The sequence below is a fragment of the Dendrobates tinctorius genome, unplaced genomic scaffold, assembly GCF_039654945.1.
Source record: "Dendrobates tinctorius isolate UK_male_01 unplaced genomic scaffold, ASM3965494v1 ptg000083l, whole genome shotgun sequence".
Taxonomy (NCBI): Eukaryota; Metazoa; Chordata; class Amphibia; order Anura; family Dendrobatidae; genus Dendrobates; species Dendrobates tinctorius.
Window position 1 is genome coordinate 31,762,515 of NW_027361751.1, and position 23,146 is coordinate 31,785,660.

A 23,146-nucleotide genomic window follows, 5' to 3' on the forward strand; every position below is an offset into this window, starting at 1 on the left:
CAGGGTATTCTGACAATGCTCTTTTGCCAGGTCATAACTGCTGATCTGAGCTGACAACAGAGCGTGCGCTGCCATTTTGGCACAGCATGCAGGGACTAGCTACATTTCAGGGGGGGGAGCAGGTGCCTTGGCAGTGACTGCATCTTCTGCCCTATGATGGTTTGTTTGAGCATTCCAGCATGCACTTGGATTCTCAAATGAAGCTTCATCAGAAATGAAGTGAGGAAAAAAATAGAAAAGCAGTTATAGTATAGTGAAGGAAGGATAGGGAATTTTTTAGTGAAAGTATATTAGAAAATAGTTTAGATTATGGCACTAGGATTTAAGATGAAAATACTGCGCCACAAATTTCAGGGAAGCTCTTGTCCCCTGAGAAAATTTTATTGTATCTTATAGATTTTGATATGCTGAACACGAATATGTTCTCCAAAAGTCTGTATTGTGTAAGGTTTTTAACCTCTTCATGACTGGAGCTTTTTTCAATTTTTTTGTTTTCGTTTTTCGCTCCCCTTCTTTCCAGGGCCATAGCTTTTTATTTTTCCGTCAATATGGCCGTTTGAGGGCTTATTTTTTTGTGGGACGAGTTGTACTTTTGAACGACACCATTGGTTTTACCATGTCGTGTACTCAAAAACTGGAAAAAAAAATTCCAAGTGTGGTGAAATTGCAAAAAAAAAAGTGCAATCCCACACTTGTTTTTGTTTGGCTTTTTTGCTAGGTTCACTAAATGCTAAAACTGACCTGCCATTATAATTCTCCAGGTCATTACGAGTTCAAAGACACCAAACATGTCTAGGTTCTCTTATCTAAATGTTGAAAGAAAATTCCAAAGTTTGCTAACAAAAAAAAAAAACTGCAATATTCCAAGACCCGTAGCGTCTCCGTTTTTTGTGATCTCGTGTTGGGTGCGGGCTTATTTTTTGTGTACCGAGCTGATATTTTTAATGATACCACTTTTGTTCAGATATGTTCTTTTGATTGCCCGTTATTGCATTTTAATGCAATGTGGCGGCGACAAAAAAACCCGTAATTCTGGCGTTTTGATCACCTCTATGCAACAGAATTACAGGCTTGCTATGAGCGCTGACCACAGGGTGGTGCTCATAGCAATCTGCCATCAACAGCCATAGAGGTCTCGAGGAGACCTCTGTTTGTTATGGCAATGCAGCGATGACCCCCGATCACGTGACGGGGGGTCGTCGCTGCGCGTATATCCGGACTGGCATCCGGAAGTGCATTTAAATGCCTGCTGTCATAGTTTGACAGCAGCATTTAACTACTTAATGGGCGCGGGCGGATCGCGATTCCGCTCGCGCCTATTGCGGGCACATGTCAGCTGGTAAAATCACCTCCAGAGCCCACCTCAAAGCGGAGGATACTGCCAGCTGACGGACTATTCCATCAGCTGGCCGTAAAGAGTTAAGAAACAGTTTGTAGTCTATATTATGTCGACCGAGACACTACAAACATGTGCATCGATGTCAGTAGCAAAAGCAATTGTTCAAAAGTGTTTTGCAGATGACTTTCGTTTATAATCCGTGTCAGATGTTTCTCGAATAAGATTCCTGCAATAGTCAGCCAGCACTGATGTACTCCACTTTCCCGGTATTTTTTCTCCATCAGCGCAATGTCTTGGTGAAATCTTTCACCGTGTTCATCGCTAACGGCACCAAGATTGGCTGGAAAAAAGTCCAAGTGAGAATGTAGAAAATGCATTTTTAGTGACATTGAATTTCATTAAATGATATGCTGTGAGCATGTTGTCCACGAGTTGTTCAAAGTTCGGTGCCCTGCTGTTGCCAAGGAAGTTGAAGGTCACATCTTTAAAGGCTCTTCATGCCACTTGTTCAGCACCTTGCAAAAGACCATCAAAGCTACTGTCATTCATTGTATCTCTGATCTGTGGGCCAATAAAAATCCCTTCTTTAATCTTTGCATCACTTATTCTTGGAAATTTCTGTTGCAAGTAAGAAAAGGCTTTCGATTCTTTGTTCATTGCTTTGACAAAATTCTTCATAAGCCCAAGTTTAATATGCAAAGGAGGGAGAAATATCTTTGCTGGATTAACATTCTTCTGTCCAGCAACCAGGTTTTCACGGAGCGGCCAGTCCTTTCTGAAATAGTGCATTTCTCATGTACGACGGTCCCACTCGCAAATAAAATACTTGGTATATCTAAGCTGCAGTCCAAGAAGAAGTGCAACAACTTTTAGATCACCGCATATGTTCCAGTTATAATTTCTATAATTAATATGGGCCAACAGTAACTCCTTATTCTCATACGTTTCTTTCATGTGTACGGAATGTCCAATAGAAGGATAGATATTTTCCCTTCCCCATGACAGCACCACACATGAGAGATTGTATCTGCCCCCAGGAAACCTGTGGCAGAGACAAAAGAAGGGGGTGGCACCTCTCTCCCCAGTTTGGTTTCCTGCAGGGGGATGCTTGGGGCAGAGCAAGTACCCCTCCAGAGGGATCCCCCTCTGATGATAGCCGGTCCGGAGGCCGAGGTCCACGGGGAGTGAGGATGCAGCGGGGCACGGTAGCGTGCGCCTGTCATCCCGGCGTCTTGGGAGCTGCAGCGTGTTCCTTCCCCGCTGGACTCACCGGCTGCCGCTCCTGGGCCGGGGGAGGCGTGTCCCACAACGCTGGCGCCGACTGAGTGGAGACGACTTCCGGTCGCGTTGGAAGTGACATCACACGCCGGGGGATACGGTGTGCTGGGCACTTCCGGGAGGGAGTGGTTTCAGAAGCACACACCACTCCTCCATATAAATTAAATGAGGAGCGGGTTGCCACTGATCCTTGCAGGCTGTGTATGACTGTTCCTGTCAGAGCAGCAGAGCCAGGACCAGCAGCCGATCGGAAAGCTGCAAGTTCTCCAGATGGCAGACCCAGAAGCAGAGATGCGCGCACCAGAGTAAGAACCGCAGGCTACAGGGGTACCCAGAGGGTTCGGGTGAGTGCCTTTGTAAGGCAACGCATTGTATTAATGACTGCCCTATGTTATGTCTCTCTTTAGGGAAAGGCCACATCAAAACAAAAAAATAAGGAATGTGCATTATGCAAAAAGACCCTAGGTAAAACTTATAAGTGACTCTGTCGCTCTTGGATTAAGAAAACAGTTGCCGAAGTCACCATCCCTATTTGAAAGCATTAAGTCTTTGATCCGGGATCAAGTAAAGACAACAGTAAAAGACGAGCTAAAGGAGCAAACTACACTTAGCTCCGCCGCAACCCCAACTTCACCCCCACCACCTCCTCCTACCGATATTGCTACTGATATAGATTCAGAGGAAGAACAGGGGGAAGTAGGCCCCTCTGGTAACTCAGACCTGGACTCGTCAGACGAAGAAGAAAGTCGTCCTTGTTTTCTATCCGAAGACAACGGAAAGTTACTCAGACTTGTAAGGTTCACCATGGAGCTTGAAACGCCTAAAGAGCCGCGGTCTATTCAAGATTCCATGTTTAGTAATCTCGAGGGGAAAAAACGCAGATCCTATCCGAACAAGGTAGGGATCCTTACAACGTAAATCGGAAGATCATTCTCTCACCTCAGGTTCAGGAATCGTTAAAATGGTGGCTGAGCACCGAAAACTTAAAAGGAGCAGTACCCTGGACTATTCAAAACGCAGTGGTGCTGACCACGGACGCAAGTCCAATGAGTTGGGGGGCACACATAGGAAAACGAACCCTACAGGACCAATGGGAGCCCTCAATGAGGACTGCATCCTCAAATCTAAAAGAATTGACAGTTCGGTAAGGTGGGCCCTTCTCCAGGTAAAAGAAGTTCAAGGGAAGCATGTCGCAATATTATCCGACAATAACACGGCCATAGCCTACATAAACCGACAAGGGGGTACAAGGTCAGCAACCCTTATGGCAGAGGCCAGGGAACTATTCACATGGGCAGAAGACAACCTCTTGTCCTTGTCAGGTACACATTTGAGGGGGGCAGACAATTATCTAGCCGATTATTTAAGCCGTCATGTGTTGCACCAGGGAGAATGGTCCCTAAATCAAAAATTATTTGGGGAAATCAGTGCTGCCCGGGGCACGCCGAAGGTAGACCTGTTAGCTACGAAAGAAAATCGGAAAGTAAACAGGTTCTATTCTCTAAACCCAAGAGAACGTCCAGAAGGGGTGGATGCACTACTACACCGCTGGAGGTTTCATCTAGCCTATGCGTTCCCCCCCCCGATCCCATTGATCCCGGTAGTATTAAGAAAGATTAGGAAAGACAAAACTCAAATAAACCTTTTAGCGCCCTTCTGGCCGAAAAGGACATGGTTCACATGGCTCAGACGCATGTCTAACTGGGAGCCATGGATCCTACCAGATATCCCGAATCTGCTATACCAGGGCCCAGTAGAGCATCCTCGGGTTCACAGACTTCAACTCACTGCATGGAACTTGAGAGGGGACTCCTTCTAGCTAAGGGTTTCTCAGCTCCGTTGGTGACCACCCTGCTCGCTAGCAGGAAAGAGGTAACTTCACGCAAATACCAAAAAATTTGGGAAAAATTCTTAGTTTACAGGCTGGCAGTTATCCAAAACAACCCAGGAAGTCCCAATAAAAGAAATCCTAGAATTCCTCCAAAAAGGGCTAGAAAGAGGATTGTCCACAAGCACCCTAAAGGTGCAGGTATCTGCCCTGGGCGCGATGTTTGATCAAAAATTGGCTGACCACCCCTGGGTCTATAGGTTCATTCGAGCCTCCTTCACAACCAGGCCTTCAAAATTAATGACTAAGGTAGCTCCCTGGGATCTAAATTTAGTTTTAAATGCCCTGACATCTCCTTTTGAGCCTATAACTTCTATCTCAGTAAAGGCGCTAACTTTAAAAACAGTACTCCTGGTGGCCCTGACTTCAGCTCGGCGTGTCTGCGAGCTGCAGGCTATATCTGTAAATCCCCCATACACTACCTTCCTGGATGACAGAGTAATCATTAAAACTGATCCAGCCTTCCTACCGAAGGTTAACTCCAAATTCCACAGGGACCAGGAAATAATTTTGCCCTCATTTTGTCCAAACCCTAAATCCCAGGGAGAGCAAACCTTCCATTGTCTAGATGTCAGACGTTGCCTGCTTCAATACATAGAAGCCTCAAAGTCATGGCGACAGTCATCAGCCCTTTTTGTCTCCTTCCAGGGGATAAACAGGGGTAAAAGAAGCTTCAAAAGCAACCATTGCACAAAGGCTACGTATGGGTATTGCACTGGCTTACTCTTCATCAGGTCAGACTCCCCCACTGGGTGTAACGGCTCACTCTACAAGAGCTATAGCCACGTCCTGGGCTGAAAGGGCAAATGCATCTGTAGAACAGATTTGTAAAGCAGCAGTATGGTCTTCACCATCCACTTTCTTTCGACACTATAGGCTAGACCTAGGGCTCTCAAATCTTGCCTTTGGGAGAAAGGTATTATCTGCTGTTGTCCCACCCTAGGAGTCTCTTCTATCTTTTTCTCTCATGTGCGGTGCTGTCATGGGGAAGGGAAAAAATGATAATTACTTACCAGTAATTTGATTTTCCAGAGCCATGACAGCACCGCATTGATTCCTGCCCTATCTTGGTTATGGTTGTGTGGTGCACCAGAATATGTTTGTGTGTGTATGTATGTGTAAAATATATAATATATATTCGGGGAAAAAAAAAAAGGTGGATATTAGTAACTTTGTCATATAACATGTATGTAAACTAATAAGGCGGTTACCTTGCATACTCTGAAACAAACTGGGGAGAGAGGTGCCGCCCCCTTCTTTTGTCTCTGCTACAGGTTTCCTGGGGGCGGATACCATCTCTCATGTGCGGTGCTGTCATGGCTCTGGAAAATCAAATTACCGGTAAGTAATTATGATTTTTCCATTGTGTAGTAAAACAGCCTTCAGACTTAAAACTGACGAGTCAATGAACAGTCGCCATTCCTTCGGGTCATGTTCGCATCCAAGAGCACCAAACAACCCCAAGATGTCGTTGCAAAAGGTTAAGCTGTCGACATGGTTGAAAAATTGATTAAGGTCTTCTTGACGACTCAGAAAAGCAGAAACTCTTGTTCCTGGCTATAAGGGATTCTGTTCTTGTAGCCTTGATCCCAATAATTCTGCCTGCCTCTTTGACAATTTCAAATCTCTGACCAAGTCACTCAGATCAGCTTGACTGAACAGATGTGGATTAATGTAGAAGGCTCAAAGTCTGGGTCTGCAGCAGTTTCATTTTCCACTGACATTGTTAGTTCATCTTCTTCATCTTCCAATGGTCCATACTTTGGGCGGCTTTGGAACACGAGGACTTTCATCGTGTGACACTGGTGTTATGGCTGAAGGAAGATTAGGATATTCTATTGATTTCTTGTTCTTTGCTGAATATCCTGTTACATTTGTAAGGCAGAATTAGCAATCTGTCACATGTGTAGATCAGCGATTTGTTATTTCAGTGGAAAATCCAGAATATACTGTTTCAGAAAAAGCTCATATAAGACTTTTTAGAATTATATCAGAATATTATGTTTTGTATCATTTCTAAAAACATTACGTGATAGATAGGAAAGATCTGAAGTCATTTCTGAAATCTGCATGAAAAAATCTATCAGGAACACTCAAAATTGTCCGACAGGCAAAACCTTGGTAACACAGTGAAATTATATTGCCTGTCGACCACCCCTTTTAATATCCGTTTCTTCTAGTCAAATTGAGGGGCAGTAATGCTGCAATGGAAACTTGGCTGAAGAAGGGGTTCACAAAAGCCCCCTCAGTTCCATTTAAATTAAAAGGTAATTTTCTCAGGCGCTGGACCACTAAAATGTACAGTGTTAGTGTGCTTTTTATAGGGACTAAGTCACCTATACCACTGTACAGCTTGTTTAATTGTTTAATTTGCATTTTGGGGTGACCGATTCAATATGTATATATGTGTGTGTGTATTTGTATTTCTTGCTACATGTTCACAGACTTACCAGTGGAAAAGCCAAATTTCACATGCCACAAATGCAAGCTTGTGTCCCTGTTGGAGGAAAAGTTGCAAAATCTCGAAGAGAGGTTGGCTACGTTGAAGATCATTAAGGAAGGTGAAGAGTTCTTGGACAGAGCAGAATTATCTCTTCATGTTACAGAAAGAGAAGAAATTCGAAGTGCACCTGAAGAAACAGAGGAATGGAGACATGTGACCCAGAGAAGCAGGAGGATCAGGAGGCAGTCAGCACCCATACTGCTCAGAAACCAGTACCAGGCTCTCACGCAGGAAAATGATGAAGAAATACATCAGGATAAGACTTTGCCAACAAACAGCAACCTTGTACGCCTTCAGAGTCCTCCTGGATGGAGAAAGAAAAATGTTGTGAAGAAGAAACGGAGAGTGGTGGTCATGGGGGATTCCCTGTTGAGAGGAACAGAGGCCGCTATCTGCAGACCGGATATAACTTCAAGAGAAATGTGCTGTCTTCCAGGTGCAAAAATTAAAGATGTGTCTGACAGGATATCAGGACTCTTCAGACCTACAGATGACTACCCATTCCTGCTACTACATGTGGGGACAAATGACACCGCAAGAAACGACCTGGAAACCATCTGCAGAGACTTTGAAGACTTAGGCAAGAAAGTGAAAGAACTGGGAGCGCAGGTGGTCTTCTCTTCCATCCTCCCAGTGGATGGCCATGGAACAAGGAGGTGGAATAAGATTCTGCAGGTGAACAACTGGCTACGTCGATGGTGCCGTCAGCAACGATTTGGATTTCTGGATCACGGAGTGAACTACTTATACGATGGACTACTTGCTAGAGATGGGGTGCACCTTACGAAGACTGGAAAGCATGTATTTGGAAGTCGCCTTGCTACACTTGTAAGGAGAGCTTTAAACTAGAACAACATGGGAAGGGAAGCAAAAGACCAGAAAAAGCCATACACCTGACAAATGCTATTGAGAACTCTGCTAATAGAAGTGGAAAGGAAGAACAAAGACGAAAGAATCTAATTAATAAAAATATTGGAGAAAGAGAAACCAATCACAAACTAAAATGTTTCTATACTAATGCACAAAGCATGGGCAACAAACAAGGAGAATTGGAACTACTAACACAGGAAAAGAAATATGATGTCATTGGAATCACTGAAACTTGGTGGGACGATACACATGATTGGAATACAAGACTAGAAGGATACAACTTATTTGCAAGAAACAGACTTGATAAACGAGGAGGAGGTGTTGCATTGTATGTTAGAAACGCGTATATCTGCACAGAGATTGAAGCTTCAGAGACTGGGAGTTCTGTGGAAACTGTTTGGGTAAGAATACAAGGACAGAACAATGGAAAGGACACCATTGTAGGCATTTACTACAGGCCGCCTGTGCAAGCTGAAGATATGGATGAACTCTTTATGCATCAAATGGCCAAGTTCTCCAAAAAATATGACATAGTTGTCATGGGAGATTTCAACTATCCAGACATTTGTTGGGAATCTCTCTCAGGCAAAACTAATAGGTCAAGGAAATTCTTATCCTCTCTTGCTGACAACTTTATCTTCCAAAAGGTAGGGGAGAAAACAAGGGGAACTGCTACCTTGGATCTAATCCTTATAAACAGGGAGGAAATGGTTGAGGAGGTAAAAGTGGCTGGAACCCTAGGAGGTAGCGACCATGCTATTTTAGAATTTTGGATAACTAGAGGCGGAAGACCTGTGAAGACTCAGACGTCAAGGTTAGATTTCAGAAAGGCAGATTTTAAGGGATTCAGAAAGAGAATTGGAGGGATCCAATGGCTGGATATCCTTAAAGACAAAAATGTCCAGGAAGGATGGGAAATCTTGAAAAATGAAATTCTCAAAGCACAGTTGTTAACAATTCCGAAAAGAGGGAAGAATAGGAAGCATTTAAGGAAACCAGGATGGGTGAACACAGAACTTAAGCACATGCTAAAAATGAAGAAAAAAATGTTTATAAAATGGAAAGAGGGAGGCATATCTAAAGAAGAATATAATGCTGTCTGCAGAATCTGCAGGGCACAAATCAGATTATCTAAAGCTGAAAATGAATTGAGGCTTGCAAGAGATGTCAAAAGCAATAATAAAGGATTTTGGGGATATGTCAAAAGTAAAAGAAAAGTCAAAGATGCTATAGGATTTTTACAGGATGAAAATGATGAAATGGTAAGACAGGATGTTGAGAAGGCTGAACTTTTAAATTCCTATTTTGCATCTGTTTTCTCTCAGAAAGGAAATGTAACACCAACTGTTATTCACTGTCCTATTAAGGGAATAGAAGAATCCAGGATATCTATAAACAGAAAGATAGTGAGGAAACACTTAGCTAACCTAAATGAATTCAAGTCTCCAGGTCCAGATGAATTACACCCCAGAGTACTGAAGGAGATAGCAGAAGAAATTTCTGAACCACTCTCCATAATCTTTGAAAATTCTTGGAGAACAGGAGAAGTGCCAGAAGACTGGAGAAGAGCAAATGTTGTTCCTATCTTCAAAAAGGGGAAGAAGGTGGACCCAGGCAACTATAGGCCGGTGAGTCTGACTTCTATACCAGGAAAGATCTTTGAACAAATTATTAAACAACATGTAAGTCAATACCTGGATAAGAATGAAGTGATCAAACAGAGTCAGCATGGGTTTGTAACTAATAAGTCATGTCAGACTAACTTAATTTCCTTCTATGACGGTATCACTGATTGGGTGGATCAAGGAAATGCTGTAGATATAGTATATCTTGACTTCAGCAAAGCATTTGACAAAGTCTCTCATACAATCCTTATTGAAAAAATGACTAAGTATGGAATGGACAAGGCAACTGTTAGGTGGATTCATAACTGGCTTAGTGATCGGACCCAAAGAGTGGTCGTAAATGGCTGCACATCCAGTTGGAAGAATGTCTCAAGTGGGGTACCACAGGGCTCTCTCCTGGGCCCTGTATTGCTCAACATCTTTATCAACGATTTAGATGAAGGAATTGAGGGTAAACTGATTAAATTTGCTGATGACACAAAGCTAGGAGGGATAGCTAATACTAGAGAAGAGAGAGAGGATTAAAAAAGATCTAAATAAACTGGAGCAGTGGGCAGCAACTGACAGAATGGTTTTTAACAGGGAAAAATGCAAAGTACTACATCTGGGCATTAAAAATGAAAAAAGTATATATAGAATGGGAGGAATAGGGCTAAGTGACAGCACATGTGAAAAAGACTTGGGTATACTAATAGATCACAGACTGAATATGAGTCAACAGTGTGATGCAGCAGCAAAAAAGGCAAATGCAGTTCTAGGATGTATTAACAGAAGCATACAGTCTAGATCACGTGAAGTCATTATTTCCCTCTACTCCTCTTTGGTCAGACCTCATCTGGAATATTGTGTCCAGTTTTGGGCACCACATTTTAAAAAAGACATCAACAAACTGGAGCAAGTTCAGAAAAGAGCGACCAGAATGGTGACCGGTCTGCAAACCCTGTCTTATGAGGAAAGGTTGCAGGATTTGAGAATGTTTAGTTTGCAAAAGAGAAGACTGAGAGGAGACTTAATTGCTGTCTACAAATATCTAAAGGGCTGTCACATTGTAGAAGGATCAACTTTATTTTCATTTGCACAAGGAAAGACTAGAAGCAATGGGATGAAACTGAATGGGAGGAGACACAGATTAGATATTAGAAAAAACTTTTTGACAGAGTGATCAATGAGTGGAACAGGCTGCCACGAGAAGTGGTGAGTTCTCCTTCAATGGAAGTCTTCAAACAGAGGCTGGACAGACATCTGACTGGGATGATTTAGCGAATCCTGCTTTGAGCAGGGGGTTGGACCAGATGGCCCAGGAGGTCCCTTCCAACTCTACGATTCTATGATATATATATATATATATATATATATATATATATATATATATATATATATATAATATATATATATCTCCTTACATTACAATCTACAGTTGAAACCAGAAGTGTACACATACTATATAAAAAGACACACATGCATTTTTTTCCCAGTATCTGACATGAAATCAGAATAAACCTTTCCCGTTTTAGTTCAGTTAGGAATACCATAATTATTAATTGACAAATGCCGGAATAATGAGAGAAATTAAGTTAAGGCATTTTTGTTATTTACTTCAAAGTTAAAAGTTTACATACACTAAGATTACTATGCCTTTAAACAATTCTGGACTGCTCATTTGATCTGATTATACACACACCTTTGGATGTATTTTATTGCACACCTGAAATACACTGCTTCTTTGTGTAGAATCATGGGAAAGTCTCAAGAAATCAGCCAAGATATCAGGAAGAGAATTGTGGACTTGCAGAATTCTGGCTTATCCTTGGGGACAATTTGAAGATAACTGAAGGTGCCTTGTTCATCTTTAAAAACCGTTATGCGCAAGTACAAACAAGATGGGAATGTCCAGCCATCATACTGCTCAGGAAGGAGATGGGTTCTGTGTCCCAGAGATGACCGTGCTTTCGTCCAACATTGGCATATAAACCCAAGGACAAAAGCAAAAGACCTTGTGAAGATGATGGCGGAAGCAGGTAAGATTGTGTCAATATCCACAGTGAAGAGTATTGTACCAACAAGGGCTGAAAGAGCATTCTGCCAGGAAGAAGCCGTTACTCCAAAAGAAACATAAAAAAAAACAGATTAATGCTTGCAAATGCACACAGGAACAAAGACCTTATGTTTTGGAGACCTGTCCTGTGGTCTGATTAAAGGGAATCTGTCACCCCATTTTAGCCCTATAAGCTGCGGCCACCCCACTGCCATCAGGGGCTTATCTACAGCATTCTGTAATGCTGTAGATAAGCCCCCAATGAAACCTGTAAGATAAGAAAAACACGTTAGATTATACTCACCGGGAGGAGGAGTCGGGTGCGGTGGGTGTCGCGGTTCGGTTCAGCGCCTCTCATCTTCATACGATGATGTCCTCCTTCTTGCTTCTCCCTCGGCTCCTGCGCATACTTTATCTGCCCTGTTGAGGGAAGGGCAGAGTAAGTATGCCTGCACAGGAGCTGAGGGAGAAGCAATTAGATGGGCATCATCAAATGAAGATGGGAGGCGCCGGACGGGACGGCGACACCCATCGGACCGGACTGAATGCCGGGGTGAGTTTAATCTAACTTTTTTTTTCTTATCTTTCAGGTTACAGAATGCTGTAGATAAGCCCGTGATGGCGGTGCCGGCAGCTGATAGGGCTAAAATGGGGTGACAGGCTCCCTTTAAACTAAAATTGAATTTTTTAGAGCATAACGACCATTGTTACGTTTGGAGGAAAAAGGGAGAAGCTTGGAAGCCTAAGAACACCATCCCAACTGTGAAACACGGGGGTGGCAGCATCATGTTGTGGGGTTGTTTTGCTGCAGGAGTGACTGGTGCACTTCACAAAATAGATGGCATCATGTGAAAAGATTATGTGGCAATACTGAAGCAACATCTCAAAACATAAGCCAGGAAATTAAAGCTTGGGCGGAAATGAGTCTTCCAAATGGACAATGACCCGAAGCATACTGCCAAAATTGTAACAAAGTGGCTTAAGGATAACAAAATCAATGTTTTGGAGTGGCCATCACAAAGCCCTGATCTCAATCCTATTGAAAATTTATGGGCAAAGCTGAAAAGGCAGGTGTGAGCAAGGCGACCTACACACCTGGATCAGTTACACCACTTCTGTCAGGAGGAATGAGCCCAAATTTAAACCAATTGTGAGAAGCTTGTGGAAGGAAATCCCAAACGTTTGACCCAAGTCATTCAGTTTAAGGGCAAATTTGGTACCAAATACTAATGAAATGGATGTAAACTTTTGACTTTGCTGTAAGTGAAGTAATAAAAATGCCTTAAAACATTCTCTCATCATTCTGGCATTTAGCAAATATTAATAATTATGGTAATCCTAATTGACCTTAAACGGGAAAGATTTATTCTGATTTCATGTCAGATATTGAGAAAAACATGCATATGTGTCTCTTTATATAATGTATGTAAACGTCTGGTTTCAATTGTGTATTAACCCCTTAACGTCCAATGATGAGCATAGCTCGTCATTGGACGTCTCTCCTGCTTTGATGAGGGCTCCGGCGGTGAGCCTGCATCAAAGCTGGGACATGCCAGCTGTTTTCAACAGCTGACATGTGCTTGCAATAGGCGTAGGTGGATTAACCTGTTAAACGCCACTGTCAAACGCTGACAGCGGCATTTAACCGGCACTTGCGGCCAGAAGTGTACGCATCGCTGACCCACGTCACATGATCAGGGGTCAGCGATGCGTTGGCATAACAACCAGAGGTTTCCTGGAGACCTCTATGGTTGTTGTTTCTGCAGTGCTATGAGTGCCACCTAGTGGTCGGCACTCATAGCAATGCAGTAGTTCTGCTACATATAGGCGATCATCGCCTATATGTAGCAGAGCCAATCAAGTATGGGATCTTCTAGCCTCCCATGGAGGCTATTGAAACATGCTAAAATAAAAAAAAAGTTTTTAAATCCACCCCCCTTTCGCCCCAGTCAAAATAAAACAATTAAAAAAAAAAAAAATCACACATACACATAGCATTAAACCGATCGCTAAACGGCGTAGCGATAAAAAAAAATCAAACCGCCAGAATTCCTTTTTTTGGTCGCTGTGACATTGCATTAAAATGCAATAACGGGAGATCAAAAGAACGTATCTGCACAAAAGTGGTATCATTAAAAACCGTCAGCTCGGCCCGCAAAAAATAAGCCCTCACCCAACCTCCGATCACAAAAAATGGAGACGTTACGGGTCTCGGAAAATGGCCCCTTTTTTTTTTTTTTTAATTAACAAATTTTGGAGTTTTTTTTCACCACTTAGATAAAAAAGAGCCTAGGCATGTTTGGTGTCTATGAACTTGTAATGACCTAGAGAATCATAATGGTAGCTCACTTTTAGCATTTAGTTAACCTAGCAAAAATGCCAATCAAAAAACAAGTGTGGGATTACACTTTTTTTTTTTTTTTTGCAATTTCACCGCACTTGGACTTTTTTCCCGTTTTGTAGTACACGACATGGTAAACCCACTGGTGTCGTTCAAAAGTACAACTTGTCACGCAAAAAATAAGCCCTCATATGGACATATTGATGGAAAAATAAAAAAGTTATGGCCCTGGAAAGAAGGGGAGGGAAAAATGTAATTGCAAAACTGAAAATACCCCTAGTCGTTAAGGGGTTAAACACATCAGAGTGATTTCCTGTGTGCAGATATATTGGGGTATGTTCCCAGGGTTCGTAAACGCTGCGGGTTGGACGCAGCGTACATCCGCAGCGTCCCGATGGCACAGCGTAGTGGATGGGATTTCAAGAAATCCCATGCCTACTATGCGTTCAGCGGCTCACCCGCGGAGACGGAACATGTGGTGTGTCTTTCCAGACAGCAGCATGTCAATTTATGTAGCATCTCCGCTGTGTAAATTGCCCATAGGCTTTCATTAGATGTGGTAAAACCGCTTTATCTTCCTATTCACATGCGTATTAAGTGCGGGAATGTAGCTTACTATGCATGTGAACTAATTTACATAATGGTGAATCTTGTGACACAGCTGGAAGTACATGACACAGGAAGTGGAGGAAAGCACAAAGGGAGGTCCCCCTCCTCTTTTAATAAATAATAATTTAAAAAAAATAGCATGGGTTCCCCCTATATTTGTTAACCAGCCAGAGTAATGCCGAATACTGGGACTAGTATTTCAGGCTGGTAAGAATCCGATATCCATGAACTTTACTAGCCTGATACCAGGCCGCAGCAGTCTGCTTACCCTGGATTGTTAGAAAAAATAGTGGGATCCCATCCATAAAAAATAGCATGGGGTCCCCCTATTTTTGTTAACCAGCCAAGGAAAAAGCAGACGGCTGCAGCCTGGTATTTTCAGTCTGGCGAGGCCCATGGATTTTGGCCCTCACCAGCCTAAAAATAGCAGCCCGCAGCCGCCCTACAATTGGCACATCCAAAGATAAGCCAATTGTGGCACTTTACCTGGCTCTTCCCACTTACCCTTTAGCGGTGGCAAGTGAGATTCAGATTTGTGGGGTTGATGTCACCTTTGTATTGTCAGGTGACATCAAGCCCACAGGTTAGTATTGGCGAAGCGTCTATAAGACACCTATATATTACTAATCCTATAGATACAGTGCCTTGCGAAAGTATTCGGCCCCCTGGAACTTTTCAACCTTTTGCCACATGTCAAGCTTCAAATATAAAGATACCAAATGTAAATTTTTGGTGAAGAATCAACAACAAATGGAACACATTTGTGAAGTTGAACGAAATTTATTGGTTATTTAATATTATTTGGCCCCTTTAACTTAATACTTTGTTGTGCCACCTTTTGCTGCGATTACAGCTGCAAGTCGCTTGGGGTATGTCTTTATCAGTTTTGTACATTGAAAGACTGAAATTCTTACCCATTCTTCCTTGGCAAACATCTCGAGCTCAGTGAGGTTTGATGGAGATGTTAGTGAACAGCAGTTTTCAGCTCTTTCCACAGATTCTCGATTGGATTCAGGTCTGGACTTTGACTTGGCCATTCTAATACCTGGATACTTTTAATTGTGAACCATTCCATTGTAGATTTTGCTTTATGTTTGAGACCATTGTCTTTTTGATAGACAAATCTCCGTCCCAGTCTCAGGTCTTTTGCAGACTCCAACAGGTTTTCTTCAAGAATATTCCTGTATTTGGCTCCATCCATCTTCCCATCAATTTTAACCATCTTCTGTGTCCCTGCTGAAGAAAAGCAGGCCCAAACCATGATGCTGCCACCACCTTGTTTGACAGTGGGGATGGTGTGTTCAGGGTGATGAGCTGTGTTGCCTTTACACCAAACATATTGTTTGGCATTGTTGCCAAAAAGTTCGATTTTGGTTTCATCTGACCAGAGCACCTTCTTCCACATGTTTGTGTCTCCCTGGTGGCTTGTGGCAAACTTTAAACAACACTTTTTATGGATATCTTTGAGAAATGGCTTTCTTCTTGCCACTCTTCCATAAAGGCCACATTTGTGCAATGTATGACTGATTGTTGTCCTATGGACAGACTGTCCCACCTCAGCTGTAGATCTCTGCAATTTATCCAGAGTGATCATAGGCCTCTTGGCTGCATCTCTGATCAGTCTTCTTGTTAGAGATGAAAGTTGAGGGACGGCCGGGTCTTGGTTAGATTTGCAGTGGTATGATACGCCTTCCATTTCAATATGATCGCTTGCAGGGTGCTCCTTGGGATGTTTAAAGTGTTGGAAATCATTTTGTATCCAAATCCAGCTTTAAACTTCTCCACAACAGTATCACGGACCTGCCTGTTGTGTTCCTTGGTCTTCATGATGCTCTCTGTGCTTCAGTCTCAGGGTTCTGTCTATCACAGAGCAGGTGCATTTATACGGAGACTTCATTACACACAGGTTGATTATATTTATCATCATTAGTCATTTAGGACAACATTGAATCATTCAGAGATCCACAATGAACTTCTAGAGTGAGTTTGCTGCACTAAAAGTTAAGGGGCCGAATAATATTGCACGCCCCACTTTTCAGTTTTTGACTTTCCACAAAAATTTAAAATAACCAATAAATTTCGTCCAACTTCACAATTGTGTTCCACTTGTTGATTCTTCACCAAAAATTTACATTTGGTATCTTTATGCTTGAAGCATGATATGTGGGAAAAAGGTTGAAAAGTTCCAGGGGGCCGAATACTTTCACAAGGCACTGTACCTTGTAAATGGACACACAGCCAGAATAGAGTCTTTTAATTGAAATAATGACGCAGACTCCTTTAATAGAGCTTAATTAAACCATACCTACTTCATCGCCTATTCCACCGAGGCCCTCGTTCTGTAAAAGAAATAAAATAAAAAAGCAACAATATCCTTAGGCCTCTTTTGTGTCAGTTAAAATCCGCCAAAAAGGCAGAAAAGCGGATCCGTTCCTAACTGATGTGAACGGATGCCACAGGATCCGTTTTTTGACGGATCCGCAGAATTTTAAAGGAACCGCTGGCCGAGAGAGAGAGAGAATATTTTGTTGTCCACCACAAAGGATTTCAGGGTTAATTTTCTCCGGGCATGCGCAATGGAAAATGCGGATCCTACAACAAAAAAAACGTTGCAAGGTCCGTCCAGGCATGCCGGCGGACGCAGAAAATTTAACGGATGGCCATCCGTCTAGATCCGCCGGTAATGCAACTCAATGGGGAAAAAAACGGATCCGCAAAAAAAATGGCGAATCCGTTTTTTTTTTCAAAACCTGGCGGATTTTGACTGATGGTCAAAAACGGCCTTACCTGTCTGCCGAGAAGATATACATACTGTCCCACGACGAGTCCAGATCTGCTACATCTGGATACATTTGGCTGAACGGTGTCATTATGCCACCGTTCAGCCTGACCTCCAGAACACAGCTGAGCTTGAAGATTATCACTGGAGGTAACGTAGTCCCCAGTGATCACGTGCACTGCTGTTCTCGCGATCAGCAGAACTGCAGTGTAGGTGTACATCTGGCTGAAACAAGATTCACCATTATGTAAATTAGTACACATGCATAGTAAGCTGCGTTCCCGCATTTAATACACACGTGACTAAGAAGATAATGTGGTTTTACTGCAACTAGTGAAAGTCTATGGGTAATTTACGTAGTGGAGACGGAGCGTCTCTGCTACATAAATTGACATGCTGCGGTCTGGAGAGACGCGCCGCATGTCCGTCTCCACAGGGAAGCCAGAGGCGTCCGTGCATGCATAGTGGAGATGGGATTCTTGAAATTACATCCACTATACTGTAACATTTGGATGCTGCGGATGTACGCAGCTTCCAACCCGCAACGTTTATGGACCATGGGAACATACCCCAATAGGTAGACATTAGTGATGACCAAGTATACTTGTTACTCGAGATTTCCTGAGCATGCTCGGGTAGTCTGAGTATTTTGGCGTACTCGGAGATTTCGTTTGTCGCCGTAGCTGCATGATTTGCTGCTGCTAGACAAACAGGCAATCCCCACATGTATTCAGGCTGTCTAGCAGCCGCAAATCATGCAGCTGTGGCGACAGAAACTAAATTTCCTGAGGACACCCGAGCATGCTCGGGAAATCTTGAGAAACGAGTATACTCGCTCATCACTAGTAGATCTTCGAGTTGTGTTCGTACTGCCTGTTCTATGTCTGCAGTATGTATTTTTTTTTTCTATATGTATCTCCAGTCAGTTTCTCTTCCATTTCCCAGGTGTAAGGTCCTCCAGTCATTACCGCGTCCCCGTGCACTGTGGAGTATCATAACTTCCGAGAATAGCCAAAAAGTAATAGGCCCCTGCTGATCTAGGACCGTGGCACAGCTAAGCTTTCTTCTTCATGTGCTCGTGCTGTATGGTATTCTGTATCCCTATTGTCAGGTGTCACACTATAACTCCATTGTACGAGCGCTGCTTCTATTACTGCTTCTTCTTTCTTCATCTTTTTGTCCTGTGCAGACCTGCGGGCCTCCTGTTTCATACTGTGCCATTTCTATGGTAACAATGCACACAAAGAGAGAACCTGATTGCTTCCCTGCAGGCATCATGAATAGCTGGTAAATTACGTTAGTGGATGATGTGGCATATCATTCAGACTAGTGGGGGAAATCCTAACAGGTTTATGAGGCCTCAGACTTCTGCTAAGAATCACTTCATTTCTTCTGTGTAAGTTTCCAATGCACTCCCTATGGGTAAGCCATTCTTAAAGGAAGATTCACATCTCCAAGATCCTATCCCAACATGCAGTAGGTGTAATCTAATATATAAAGCTCAATGTATGTCCGGGATTGGCATCTGCACCGTCGCAGCTACAGCCACAAAATTTGGCACAGTCACACGTCTGGACCCCGAGAACGTCATAGGCTATGTTGTGAGGCAAAATTTTAACCGCGTTCAAATTCACCAAACAAAATTCACCAAACAATTTTTCCCCTATCTACATAATGGGGAAAAAGTGAAAAGTGTTGGAGGCAAATTGACAGCTGCCAGATGTGAACAAGGGGGACTTAAAGAATGAGAGCGATGGCGCCAAACAGCATATACCGTTCAGTTGCTAAGGTGGGGCCCTGACATGGGATATTCACCACACACGGGGATATGAACACACACACAAAATGCGCCACACACTACCACGTTCTTCAACACATATACCACACTCGGCACACATTTCACCACACATACACCAACCTCGCCACATAAAAGTCAAAACACAAAACTCGCCACACTGTCCCAGAGCGGTTTAAAAGATGAAAAATGAGCTGTGATTGGTTGATATCAGCAACAGTTTTCTTTGTAGAGAGTTGTGATAACCGAGGCCTATTATTCTTATCATTTCTATGGTGTTATCGTCCTTCTGTAAAGCTGGAAATAACACAATTTATTACCGTGACAACACAGACTGCAGGGGGAGCCCAGTATCACACAGGATAGGATTAGATACACGGCTCAGCAGTCAATATCACACAGGATAGGATTAGATACACAGCTCAGCAGTCAGTATCGCACAGGAGAGGATTAGACACATGGCTCAGCAGTCAGTATCACACAGGATAGGATTAGATACACGGCTCAGCAGTCAGTATCACACAGGAGAGGATTAGACACATGGCTCAGCAGACAGTATCACACAGGATAGAATTAGATACACAGCTCAGCAGTCAGTATCACACAGGATAGGATTAGACACATGGCTCAGCAGTCAGTATCAAACAGGATAGGATTAGATACGCAGCTCAGCAGACAGTATCACACATGATAGGATTAGATACGCAGCTCAGCACACAGAATAGTATTAGATACACGGCTCAGCAGTCAGTATCACACAGGATAGGATTAGATGCACGGTTGTTATGTGCAATATAATCATTATAATTTGTTATAACTAACCACAGATGGTTACTCTGCCCAGGCAACGCCGGGCTCTTCAGCTAGTAATTAACATTGGCAAAATGCCGTAACATGTGGAAAGAGACATAGCGACTCAGAAAAACTATACTACATTTGTAATTGTCTTTTCTTTGGTTTTGTCAATGTGTGCATGTACCCTAATGAAAATAAGTAAAAAAGCAAGTGCATTAAGTAATTAACATGGGGTACTTAGTAAACACTGCTTTTGTCTTTTCTTTGGTTTCGTTTCCATGGCCAGTGTGAACATGCTTTTACATCATGCATGTTAGTTAAGTTATACTCCGGTTCAGTTTTCTGTTTTTGTACATTTTGTAATTTGAAGTCTTTGCCAATATTATTATTATACCTACTACATATTGGGATAGGATCTTGGCTATGGGAATACCACTTTAACAAGAATCTGTCACCAGGTTGGCTGAGCATGTTAAACTGACCAGGCCATGGAATGGTGGCTGCAGAGAGGAATAAACTTATTTCTTAATTTCTATTCTCCGTTGCAGAGTAATTGACTTGTAAACGTTTAGATTCTGATTTTCCCTTTAGCCAAGGGGGCATTAGCAGAGATGTCTTTGGGTGAATGTACTTTATTCCCTGCCGCCATCTACTCTGATTACGAATGAGCAAGGGCAGTAGAGTAGAGCTGACAGTGCTGTGGGATGAGAGCTGCAGATGTGATTGTAAAGACTTGCAAACACCTAAAACATAAAACACAAACACTGCTTCTCGCCACATCATCTTCTGAAGCTGACAACTGACTTCAGCGTCCAAGCGACGGGGGCTTATGACGTTCACTGCCATGCGCCTAGTTGTGTGTACGCTGACATCTGATTGGCTAGCAGCATGTATTGCGGTGCACGGACATTGCATGTTCATGTGCTGCAATACACTTCAGCTGGATGTGTTCACCCGCCAGACCTGGTCCACTGATGCGGAACGGCGAAGGCACGCATGCCCACAAGGAGGCCACTGCCCCCTCTGGCACGTATACCATAGGTTTGCCACCACTAACCTAGATGATTGATTACTTTATTTGATTTTTTTTTCTTTCTTGTCCCCTAGTGACGCTTCTTTGAAGACATGATTGACATAAAGGCCTGGGCTGAGTACATCGTAGAATGGGCAGCCAAAGACCCTTATGGCTTTCTAACGACTGTGATCCTGGCCCTCACCCCGCTGTTCCTGGCGAGTGCAGTACTCTCATGGAAACTGGCAAAAATGATTGAGGCCAAAGAACGAGAACAGAAAAAGAAGCAGAAACGTCAGGAAAACATTGCAAAAGCCAAGAGGACAAAGAAGGACTGAGAGCGCAGCATCTGCCAGATCATGGCGTCAGGAACTGTTCAGCAACCAGACATTCTATTCACTGTCCTACAACAACGCTACAAGATCTAACACTTCTGAACCCTGGGAGCACCGTGCTAATCTCCAGCTCCATGCTCTGTATACCTGTGCTTTCACCTGACTTTTTAAAATGTGAGACTTTCATCTGTGAATGTCTTGACATTTTATGTCTAGACATGTAAGGTTTCTATATTTTGCATATATAAAAGTAAAAGGGAGCTTATTCTGTATTTTTTTTTTTTTTTTTTTTTTTTTGGTAATGGGTGGTTTTGACACCCAATTTTTCTAAGGTTTGGTACCATTGGCCATATTGCGAATGGGGGGGGATGTCATGTCTTCGATGTACATCGCATCTATAATAATAAGTGCCCTAAGCAGCTTCCGGTTGTAACAACTTCCGTCCAGTTGTAACCGGTATCTCGGGATACTCAAGATGGCGTCGCCGCAAGAACATGTCGCCGGCGTGGAAGACGTCTGGATCCAGGATGGCGCCGGCGGAAGATGTCGGGGATCGTGGATCAGCGGCGATGACGGTGTGAGTATGAGAGACGGAGTGAAAGAGTGAGTGGACGTGAGTGGAGATGGTGAAAGGTGAGAGGAGTGTGTGTTGAGGGTTAACATGGCAAGAGGTGTGATGCGATCGCATCCTCCTGATGCGATAGCATCGGGCCATAATCTAGTGTGATATAATGGGGGTATTCTTCCCTAAGAGCAATGCTGGAAAGGGAGATTACAAAGGGGTAACACATTATGTGCTTACAGTAAAGTGTCCATGCATATAACTTTGTGCAAAATCTTTTCACTGGTTTTGGACCATTTTTTTAGCAAATCATGTGCAACTTCATGGGTGAATTCAAATTAGGCCAACTCGTTGCAGCCATTTCTCTGGTTAATGAGTTCATCTGAATGAGGCGTGTAGAACTCCATGTCCTTGGCTCCATTCAGATGTAAGGACCACATTTTCTATAGCAGAAATTTCTCCATCCCTAATACTTCTCTTTATTCTGATTTGAGGGAGTAGAAAATCATGTACAATATGGCCTATTTCTCACAAGAACGCAAACAATGTCTGATAGGTGCAGGACCCACATCTGTGTAGAGAATGTGGCCGTGTCTCACGGCGGTATGAATATAGAAGTGGCAACTAGTGATAGTGAATGTGCTCGGATAAGGTGTTATCTGAGCATGCTCAGGTGCTAACCGAGTGTCTTTGGCGTGCTCGAATAATATGTTCGAGTCCTCACGCCTTCATGTCTCGCGGCTGTTCGACACCCGCACCACATGCAGGCATTGCCTAACAAAGACACTCCATGCTTGTGTTGTGACTGTCGAAAAGCCGCGGGGACTCGCATATTTTTTTAGCACACTGTTATAACGCCTTATCCGAGCACATTCGCTCATCACTAGTGGCGGCATATGCGTGACTCTTTCCTTTCACTTCTATGGGAGTTCTCAAAATAGCCGAGCAAGCGCATAACTGTTCAATTGCATCAAGTTTTAATAAAGTGACCCAAACCAGCGCTGGATCTGCATTGTGTCATACATTTAACGCCTTTCTTTCAGATTGACTGCACCCACTGGAAGAAATCCTGTATATAGCTAAAAGGTGTACAGTTATCGTGTATAAGCCAAGTTTTTCAGCACATTTTTTTTGTGCTGAAAACGCCCCCTTCGGCTTATGCACTAGTCATTGTCCCAGAAAGATGGAGGGGGAGCAGCAGTTGACAGGAGGCAGAAGCCAGTGGCTGTAATTGTGCCCGCTGCTTAAGACTTTTACTCAAGTATGTACGGTAATTTATTTCAGTTCTTCAATACAAAAAGCGAAACTCATATATAGAATCATTACAGAGTGATCTATTTCAAGTGTTTATTTCTGTTAATGTTGATCGCACCAGCGATC

The 23,146-nt window shown here is 43.1% G+C and overlaps 1 protein-coding gene across 1 annotated transcript in view; it reads left to right on the forward strand.

Annotated features, from left to right (window-relative positions):
• SMIM15 (small integral membrane protein 15) overlaps window positions 1–21,476 on the forward strand; it is a 34,086-nt gene extending 12,610 nt beyond the window's left edge. Inside the window, exon 2 of the mRNA XM_073584278.1 lies at window positions 20,965–21,476. Coding sequence (XP_073440379.1) covers window positions 20,983–21,207 — 225 coding nt within the window. The 5' untranslated portion in view covers window positions 20,965–20,982 and the 3' untranslated portion in view covers window positions 21,208–21,476. The remainder of the gene's footprint in view (window positions 1–20,964) is intronic.
• Window positions 21,477–23,146: the final 1,670 nt, after the last annotated feature.